This window comes from Microtus ochrogaster, chromosome 10, assembly GCF_000317375.1.
Source record: "Microtus ochrogaster isolate Prairie Vole_2 chromosome 10, MicOch1.0, whole genome shotgun sequence".
In the NCBI taxonomy this organism is placed as follows: Eukaryota; Metazoa; Chordata; class Mammalia; order Rodentia; family Cricetidae; genus Microtus; species Microtus ochrogaster.
In genome coordinates this window covers 79,169,248-79,180,216 of record NC_022016.1, presented here as the reverse complement: position 1 = coordinate 79,180,216, position 10,969 = coordinate 79,169,248, and the positions used below count along the sequence as shown (strand labels likewise).

At 37.8% G+C, this 10,969-nt stretch overlaps 1 protein-coding gene across 1 annotated transcript in view; it reads left to right on the top strand.

Annotated features, from left to right (window-relative positions):
* LOC102001831 (selection and upkeep of intraepithelial T-cells protein 10-like) overlaps nt 1–10,969 on the top strand; it is a 29,632-nt gene that overhangs the window by 11,555 nt on the left and 7,108 nt on the right. The window contains exons 2-5 of the mRNA XM_013348501.1: nt 1,930–2,010; nt 5,166–5,447; nt 6,739–6,888; nt 10,043–10,144. Coding sequence (XP_013203955.1) covers nt 1,935–2,010; nt 5,166–5,447; nt 6,739–6,888; nt 10,043–10,144 — 610 coding nt within the window. The 5' untranslated portion in view covers nt 1,930–1,934. The remainder of the gene's footprint in view (nt 1–1,929; nt 2,011–5,165; nt 5,448–6,738; nt 6,889–10,042; nt 10,145–10,969) is intronic.

Here is a 10,969-nt window from a genome sequence, read left to right as displayed (position 1 = left end):
ACTAAGATGACTTACATAGATGTGATCTACATGGGAAGTAGAAAAAGACAAGATCTCCTGAGTAAATTGGGAGCATGGGGACCTTGGGGTAAGGATAAGGGGGAAGGGAGAAGCAGGGAGTGGAACGTAGAAAAATGTAGAGCTCAATAAAAATCAATAAAAAAGTATAATTGAAACAAAAAAAAATAAATTTATTATTTATAGAAATTCACTCCTATAATCTAGATTGTGATGTGCTGGTATTGTTTCCCTTGTTCTGTGATCTTTATTTTGAGTTTTTTTGTAGAGTACATCTGTAAGCAAAGAATGCCCTCTGTTTCTAGTTTTTGAGGATGTGCTCATTTCTCCTTTATATTTTTTTTCAGTTTTCACACCTTTGGCCTTTTTTGAAAGATCTATAGCTCACTATTTCAGTCTATACTTAAATACCAAAGTAATAGTTATAGTCATGATAATTATTCTGAAGCTAAACTGAGTTTCCTCTGGCAGAGCGTATTTTAAATAGGTGCAAAATTTCTCATTAAGTCGAAACACAACTCACAATCTGAGCAGAAGTGCTCACATTTAATCCCAACACAATGGCAAAATAAACATTTGGTATTAAAGTCACTTTTCCAAACAAATTTTACATTTCAGTAGCTGGTGGGTTGTAACTTGTTTGAAAAGGAAAGAACACACATCTTTCATTTCCTTGCGAAGTCTTGACAGAATTAATTAGTGAAGTACAAAATATTGTGACATAAACCATGCCCTATTCATAGAAACCATTTGCTAGAGACTCATATATAGATATGACCCAGTCTGAAAATACTGAGAGAAAACAGCTCACTGTGGAGCAGGAGGCAATTTTTAAATAATTCTTTTAAAAATGATTGATTTATTTATGTGAATATGTATCTGTGTTGGTATATGCCACACAGATGCCAATACCTGCAGAAGCCAGAAAAGGAAGGAGTCAGGTTCCCTGAGCCGGAGCTGTGGTGAGCAGGTGGTTGTGAGCACCAGATGTGGGTGCTGGGAACTGAATGCCAGTCTTCTGGAAGAACAGTGAGTGCTCTTGACCACCGACTATCTCTCCAGTCCCAGAATGCCATTGTGACTACTTCATTGAAACCAGTGTTTACGTTGCTTACTGAAGACTGTCTTTTCTACTAGACAAAAAACTCTAACTGTATAATGCTAGAACATGAGAGAAAATTAATGGAGATGGGTTATTTTATAATCTCTTATTATGTCATCTTACTGTACTGGTCAGCTATGGAAAGACTTCATGTTTCCTCTTTGAAGAAATTGACTTATATTGTTGCTGTTATTGTTTGAGACAAGCATTCACTCTATATAGTTCAGGCTGCTCTGGAATTCACCGTGTAGCCCAGGCTGGGCTCATTCTCATAGCCATTCTCATTCCTCTATCTTCCAAAATAATATAACATCTATACAGTTTTGTCATTTACATTTGTAGTTTTGATTTACATGGGTCATATTTAAGTATGGCGTGATGTAGTAATCCTATGTCTCTGGTCTTCTGAAGAAATTACTTAGGTTGATTTTTGTTCTGAAGTAATTGTCTAGGTTGACTTTGGGTCCATACATGCACAGTGTAATTAGTTTTCTGTGTTTGACTTGTTTTGCAAAACATAATGTCCCCCAGATCTATACATTTTGCTACAATGACATGATTTCATTCTTCTTTATGGGTTAATAACGCTCCTTTCAGTGAAGTTAATCTCCTGAAGGCACAGAGCCAAGGGCAAACCAAGATAGGACCCTAGAAGAAATCACCCCAGGGGGCTGGCAGCAGTCATTAAGAGTTTTCCTTGCAGGGGGAATTTTCTCAAATGATAGGATTTCAGAATGTTGTCTTGTTGCTTTTCTCTGTGTTGTCATGGTTCTTATTGCCCCAATATTGATTGCAACTTCATTTTCCAGGTGTGATGGAGCCTGCAGTTTCCTGTTTATTGGGATTCCTTTTGGCCTTTCTTCTCTTACAGTTCACAGTACCTGCCCAAGGTAGAGACATCCTCCCCATTTCATTGATTAAATTTGTTCTTTGGCAATTTCATACATGTTTACAAGGCATTTTACTTAAGTCTCCCCTAATCCTCTCTCATTTCCCTTTCGCCCTATCATTTCTTCTCCTTGTTACTTCTCTTTCTTACATTTGTGCTTTTTGCTATGCTTTGTAACCCACTGATTTTAACAAGGACTGTCTGTGTGATTGCAAGTTTGGGACTATCTGTTGGTGCGTGGTAGACTCACACAACAGAAAGCAACGACTGTCTCTGCCTTAAAATCCATCAGTATTCAGTAGTTTCGGATGGAGGACTAGGGCCCCGAGAGCACCCTGAATGATAATGATAGGCTCCATCTCACACAGGTCAAAGTGCTGGCTACTTCAGTGGCTGTGAGATTATGTTTGCAATACCTGTGTCATTCTCAAAGACAACGTTTTATAGCGGTTTTCCCTCTCTCTCTTTGATCTTACATTTTTTTCCTGCTTCCTCTTCCCCAATGTTCCTGAACCTTTAATTATCATTTATTCTAATTATTTTGAACACCTATGAGTCTCTGCATCCACCACCCTATAGCACAGGGAATAAGGCCAACTATAGGCAAATGGGATTTCATGAAATTAAATAGCTTATGCAAGCAAAGGAAACGTCAATCAAGTGAAGAGCCTTTACTCCTAACACTAGGGAGGCAGAGGTAGATGTCTGCTTGGTGTACATCAGCACTTCTAGGTCTACATAATGAGACCCTGTCTCAAAAACAAAACAACCAAACCAAACAAAATAGCAAAAAGGAGTGTATCTGTTACAATAATTGAGAAAAGGAGGCCATGATTTTGAGTGAGAGCAAGCGGATGCATAAGAGGGCTTGGATGGAGGAGAGGGAAGGAAGGAAATTATCTCTGCCTTATGTCTGGTTATAGTTCCAGGTATGGTCTCCATTTTCTATAAAGAGGTATTTCTTTGATGAGAGGGTGGTAATTTCACTTCCCTCTGAGGACATAAATAAAAAAATGTCTAATGGAGCCATTGTAAAATGTCATCCTTCCTACAGCTATGAAATCATGAGTTAACCTCCCAAATGAAGCTAATATAATTTGCTTCTTTTATATAAATGCCTGAGATTATATGCATAGAAAGACACATATATGCACCAAGTGTAATACACACATGTGCATATATGTACAGAAATACATACATGTATGTATTAAAGTACTTATGTATCTATATATTATTTTAAATAAATGAAATGTACTATGTATATATTTTGAAAATTACTTTTAAAATATGAGTTTTAAGTAATTTTATATGAATATTTTGCTATTATTTTTATAGTCGTGGAGAATCCCACCTTGTGATCACTCAAATCCACCTTACCTGTGTTGTACCCTATGAATCTACTGAATTATTATGCTGTACCATTAAATAATAATGGAAAATTTGTTACAAAAACATACTACTAAAATAAGAATGATTTATTTTTTCAAGATATTGTCATTTCAAATTCAATGCTAGTAGTTTAAATTGTTTCATATGAAACTTCACATATATAAGCGTGTGTATATATGAAAATTTTAGTATTGATTTCTCAAGTCCCATGTCACTCTACATCATCCCTTCTTATTTAATTACACTTCACTGAATTGATTGAACTTTCAGAGTTCTGACACCTCTGTGTATACCCAGACTAGTGCCTTCTACTTTGGTGTGGCCCTTATCAGAGCACAATATGCACACAGCTTTCCCTTCTGCAGTGAGGTTTCTGCACTGGCAGGTGCTAAACTCCCTGCGTAAAGAGCTCCCCTAGCTCTACAGGCCTCCGAACTGCTCAATGGTTTCTTTTCTCTTTTCTTGTGTTCTCCTGAATATGAGATGGATTGACCCAACATCATATTTACCTCATGAGCTGAGAATTCATCAATCATCACCTTAAATTATTTAAAGGGAACAAAATAATTAATTCCTTTTTCAGATAAGTTTATGTTTTGAAAGAACTTTATTCAGTGATTTAGTGACGATGTTCAAGATGTGGTGATGTAAATTCCAAAATAGACAGTGCAGAGATGCAAACACCTACTTGAATTTAGTTCAGATTTTCTTGTTGAACACACACACACACACACACACACACACACACACACACACACACACATACTACATTATTTGTGCAACTCAGTGAAGTTTTGCTTATAGGGACATTTATGAATCCATTCCTCAGCTCTAGATACTAAGTATTTTCAACATCCCTAAATGTTGTTGCAGTTTTTCCTAGTCAATACCATCCACTTCTTGCCAAGTGACTATTGTTTAACTCCCATTGCCAAGAATTAATCACAAATATTACTATATTATTATGTTTATAAAAATCTAAATAGCAGCCCAAATCATTCATCGTTATTCATTAATTCTTTTAGATTTGTTTTCAGCATTAGTATTTGGAATTATTTGTATTATTTTTATTTGTATTATTTTATTACTTTGAGTTTTGGGCCATTATGATTAATGATATTATTAACATTCTTAAAATACACAACCATCTACTAAAAATTTCTGGTTGTGAACATAGGTATATGTATAACTTTAATAGATAATGACTTTTTTTTCATATAAAGGGAGTTCTTTGTCTTCTGATCTTTGGCAATGTCAGTCAATCCTTGTCCCCCTGCTTCAACACTGTAATGGGGATCTAGTAGGGACCAATGAGGTTTTGCTTGTATTTCCCTGATGGCTGAAAATGTTGCACATCCTTTAATATACTTGTTGGTCATTAAGATATCTTTTTAAATTAAATATGCGTTCTACTGTTTTCCCATTTTAGAAAACAAGCTTGATTTAGAGCATCTGTCACCTATTTAGAATGGGGTTTCTTTCTTAGAAAGAGTGTGGATATATTCCAGTCTATGGCTTTTTCTTTTTGCCCATATTCTGATATACAAAAATTATTAAATTTTATTAAGTTTGACATTATCAGTTTTTCTCTGATTTGTTCTTATTTTTCCTAGCTTGTGCTTATATTTAAGTATTGCTTTTGCCCTAATTGTTCCTATTCATATATGGGACACAGGTAGCAGCCCATTGATAATGAGAACTTCCACAAACTTCTCAACTCTTGAATCCACACTACGAATCATAATGTCATCTTTCTCTTTTTCCTAGCAATGAGTTCCGATATACAAATTAGCATTCAGGTTCCAGATGCAGAAAGTGTACTGGTGGAGTGTACTTCAGGAAACTTGATCCCACCTGCTGAGATTACATGGAGAGACAGCAAGGGGAAAGTAATTCCACCCTCGTCAAAATTTGATTCTCAGGATAGAGCTGGATTATTGTACTTGAAGAGCAATATTCTTCTAAAAAACAGAACACAAGGTCCTATTACTTGTTCTATTTACAATGTAACTACTAAGCAGGAGAAAAAGAGAAGTATTTTCCTCCCAGGTAAGTTCTTATGACTTGGTTCTATCAAAGATGAATTCTATTAAGGAAAGAATTGAGTGAAATATAAATGTGAAATATGTTACAAGTTACAAACTGTAGCGCTGCACTATTTGAGTGGCTGGTAATCAAAAAATACTATGCTATGGAGAATATTTTAAAGAGCGGCAATGGGACTGGAGCGAAGTCTCGGAGGCTAAGAGCACTGTTGCTCTCTCTGAGGGCCTGTTTGGGTTTTAGAACCCACCTGTGACTCCAGTTCTAGGTGATCGAGTGCTGTCTTCTGGACCCCACACGTTTCTGAGGGCATGTGCCATCCACCCTCCCACATACATAGAGAATACATCTTAAAGAAGGCATTGAAATAATTAAACAAAGAGTTCTCATTTTGTGTTGCATGTTAAGGATTCAAAAACTGTATGATTTCTATAAAAATTTCTAGATTTCTGTTTCAAGATTTGGAAATTCTCATTTCTTTGGGGGTACATTGTTTTATAGTCTGAACGAGACAAGGAGAATAGAGTGAACCTAGCACTCTGCAGGCTGATCCTGGTATTCTCAGGCCCTACTCAAGTAACCCACCTTTCAGAGAAGAGGCTTAGAAACCAAGCAGTCCACTACACCTGGCCTCAGCGCTCTCTCTCTCTCTCTCTCTCTCTCTCTCTCTCTCTCTCTCTCTCTCCTTTCCAGCAAGAAAGCACATGTGGTAGAAAGACAGGTGGAGATGCTGAGAAATCAACATTACTACAATCCTCAGGTCCTACTCTTGGCCACCTTGAATTGGGCTCTGACCATTGTGATGCTCACAGTCAGAATTTCCTTCTGCCTACACTTCTCAGTGTTTCCGTATCTGACCTTCCTCTTCTCCACAGCTGTCTCAGTGGCTATCCTCCTTCCAATCACTGTGGCAAGGGCCCCTAGCCTCCCTGAGTATTTAACCTTCCTTTCCAGGTACATAGATTATTTCAGTTTCAAATAATAACCAACTCCCAGGTGTCCTAGAAAGAGCAATTGGAGGTGGGACAGGGAGAAGATATACCCTTCAAAAGCATGTCCCTTATCACCTACTTTATCCACTCACTCTCATTGACTAACATTTTTGCCGTTCTCCAAAAATCCCATCAAATTATGGAATCCATCAATGGATTAATTTGCTGACAAAGCCAGAGCCCTCATGATCCAGACATTTCTCAGTGATTGGGTCGGCCAAATGAGGACTAAGACGGAAATGTGAAACTTTACATTAGAAATGTATATCCAGTTCTTAACACCAGGTCCTTCTGTTCTCTTACAGATGTCCTGTTCAAGCCAGCACATATGTCATTGATGTCAAAAAGACCTCCATGCCCTGTAATATATTTGATCATTATATTACTTCTTCATTGTCTCAGAGGCATACTTCTTTTTTGTTCTTTTGTATGGAAAAAATATAAATCTACAGAAGGTAAAGTGTTCTGAAACCATTTCTTCTTGAAACGCAACACTCAGATGTGATACATACAGAATTATGTAACCCTGAACTTTAGTTCATCTCAATACTGTTTGTCAAAAGAGGTTCCAAAATCTTCAAAGATCCTCATGTGAAGCTGCCACCACCTTGCGTTGTTCTTAAGGGTTAGCAGGCAGCTATTATCCCAATTTCATCTCATTTTCTCAGAATTCCTTTACAGGCATCATTAATGATTTTCTTTAACTTTTGGTGTTTGCGAAATTGTAATCATAATAGACCTTTTGTCTTCTGTAGGAACTTGTCAGCTTTTAGAGTTATTGCTGAAAATTTCTAGGTTCTTTTACATTGTTAGAAAGAGAAAAATACAGCCTTCCCTCACTCTTCTTCTCCTGAATTTCAGGAGAAGTTGCAAGCTCACTACCACCACAAGACAATGGCATTGGCTCTCCCTCTCCAACGAGCTCTTGCTTTGCACTTGCATGCTATTCTGGGATGGAAGAAAACTGTCAGGCACTAAATAGAAAAATAGGTGAGTGACTGAGATCTGGGCTGTACAGCCCTGCTTTCTGGGCCCCAGGTTCCTGGGCACATCCCGTGCCTCACCCCTACCCATCACAGCTGGTTAGCATCTCCCCCCATCCATCCCCTACAGCGACCTGCAGAGGCATAGGCTCCACCTGTACTGATCAGAAGATGAATGGCCCCAGAGGCACAAGCACAACCGACACCAATTGAAGGAAGAATCAACACCCGAACCTATAATTGTGCCAAATCCAAATGGGTAGATGGCACTGTAAGAATATATTTAATAGCATAAAGAGTGATGTGGTACAACCAGACCTACAACATCAAGCTGATTCTACAACAGCAAGACCTGGACATCCCAACGCAGTTGATGAAGAAGAAAAAGACCTTAAAATATTTTATGGGAATTGCTCTAGTGCCAGATGTAGCAGGAATAATAAAAACCCAGAGACAGATATTGGTGTTCAACCCAAAACCCAGAAATGCAAAGTAGCTAAGCCACTAGAGAAGTCTTACCTCTACCAGGGTTGGTGACTGCAGACTAAACCTTCCTCTCCCCTCATTTGATATTCCCTCTAGTGTTGGAATTAAAGGTATATGACTCCCTAGTACTGGGATTAAAGGTGTAGGCCACCACCACCTGGACTGATCTTGTCTAGCCATGGGTGGTATTGAACTCACAGATATCCACCTGAGTCTGTCTCCCAAACACTGGTATTAATGGTGTGTGTCACCACTGCCTGACCTCTAGTGGCTTTATCTTTGCCTCTGGTCTTTAGGCAAGATTTATTTATCAAAATATAAACAATATACCACTACAACCAGGTTTCTCCGTAACCCCATAATGACTCCCTTTATCAAGATATCTCTTTTATTGCGCTCCCTCTCTGTCCCACCTGCAATTCTGACATCTCAATCAGTCATGTTCCCACCCCCCATCCCTTCCTATCTGCCCTCCTTCCAGTTTACCTAGGAGACCTTAACTATTTCCCCTTCCTGGGGCCCCTGCATCTGTGTCCCTCTTAGGGTCCTCCTTTTTACCTAGCTTCTCTGAGGTTGTGGCTTGTAGCTTTCTTATCATTTGCTTACATCTAATATCCACTTATGAGTGAGTACATACCATGTTTGTCTTTCTGGATCTGGATTACCTAACTCAGGATGTTTTTTTCTAGTTCATTCGTTTGCCTACAAATTTCAAGATATCATTTTTTTTAACTGCTGCATAATACTCTGTTGTATAAATGTACCACATTTTCTTTATCCATCTTTGTTTGAGGGGCATCTAGGTCATTTCCAGGTTCTGGCTATTACCAATAATACTGCTATGAACAAGGTTGAGGAAATGTCCTTCTGGTATGACTGTGCATCCTTTGAGTATAAGCCCAAGAGTGGTATTGCTAGGTCTGAAGGTAGATTGAGTTCTAATTTTCTGAGAAACTGCCAGGCACTTTGCCTCAACCCTGATACTCTTCACCAAGATGTGGACTTGTCGAACTTCCTTATATACTTTCAGTGATGAAGTAGCTACTACTTCCCTAGCTAATTTGACTTACATATTCATATAATCAACATTTGTATATTAGATAGTTCATAAATATTAGAGCTGTTATAGACATTGAATATAGAGTAAAAGAGTGGATAAGAGTTAATTTTGAATGACAAAACTCCTTATTCCCTTATTGTTCTTGTTGGTAGTTGCTGATACCTATGATCAAATATAATAAACAAACACCAACAAAAAACAGAACAAGTAAACTAATATACACACAAAGAGAACAAAGTGAATATTAAATACAAACCAAAAGAAGCAGGTAACAACAAAACAAATTTTTCTAGATCTTTTCACCCTTACTGTTCATAGTTATTTATTTCTTGCATGGTATAATTCAGAATAACACAGCTATCTTACTATTTACTTTCTTCTATAAATGTTTCAAATTAGTCAATCAATCATTTTTCTAATCTAGATGAATATAAGGAAGCAAGGTTTGGTAAGCAGCAGCATACTGCCTTGAAGCAATCTTTCTCACATTGTAGCAAACTTCCTAGAATATATATGGAAGCTCAAGAGAAGGTTAAATGGATGGCTAATAGAAATGATGCTATAGAAATCTTGCTGGGTGCACAAAAGTCATTATAACTGCTGAAGTCTTGGTTTCCAAGGTAGCTTCTTTCCCCTTTAGCTAGCTCTGAGTTTCACAGAAACCCAACTCCATGGATCCTACAGTCTTAGGCACTTAAGCATTGAGACAAGGCTATAGCGAACAGGGCCCCACAGCATCCAAGTTATATTTCCAGCCTGATTACATGCTGCACAGTTGTAAGAAAAATGAGAAGATATTTATTATTTGATTTTGTTTTTTAAGTCTTCTCTGCCTTCATCTTAAATGGCCATAGATCTTAGCTTCACCCAATTCTAAGTTCTATCTTCACTAAAAATTCCTAACCCTAACCCTAAAAATCTTGCTTGCAAGGCTTTAGCCCTGAAATAGGTTTAATAAACAAATGGGTACAACACTGAGACCTTCAAGACACTTCCTCTATTCAGCATTTCTCTTGCTGTTCCAATGCATTCATTACCAAAGTTCTAGCTTCCTAAATCTTATTACTCACTCTTTTTCAGATCCGAAGAGAATGAGACTTGGCTATAAGATTGTCTGTGAATGTCTACCTTTAGCGTTGTATATTGGCTTCCTTCCTCTCTACTTGAAATTCAGGAGCCAAGGTGGGTGGAACGAGAACTGGGTCTGTCATTTCACTTTGTCTCTTCTGGGTGCCTTCTCATCTTGGAACTATTTAAATCTGAGTAGTCTGTTGCAGCATTAGCAGTCATGTTTCAGTGACATCCCAGTGTCTTCAATTACTGACATTGGAACTATTTATTTTCCCAAGTTTTAGGCTTCTATCATGGCTGCTTATATGTTCATACTCACAGTTACATCTGCTTGTAAAGCAATGTAAAGGATGATCTCTCTAGGTCTTGCCTCTGTTTCATCCCAAATGTAAAGACGTTCTTTCACACAGCACAATTTTTGGTGTCTCCTATCATTTACATTAAGCCAACAATTCATAAACATTAAAAAATATTTTTGGTTTAGAGATCCACTCTGATAATTAATGGAAAAAAACAAGTATGGTTTTTCTTTCTTTTTTTTTTTTTTATAAAGAAAGGAGTTTTATTGAGTTCACATGCTTGGAGGCTGAATATGTGAAGGTTACGGTACTGGTTTGGGTAAGGGTCTCACTGGTTGTATCACATGGGTATAAATGGCAACAGGGCTAGAGTGACTGAGAGGAAGTATCACAGGGCAATCCAGGAAGCCACAGAGGAGGGAGAGGCTTGTTTTACTCTCCTTTTACAACAATACATTATCAGCAATACATGCCCCACTGAGATTTCAGAAGAATAACCTCATCCTTTTTAAAGACTCTAACATCATAGACCCACTCTTTCCTAACATTACCATGCTAAGGACCCTGTTTTGTTTCTAACACACAGACCCTCAAGAGATGCATAGATGCATTCAGATAATATAAAGCCCACAGCCCC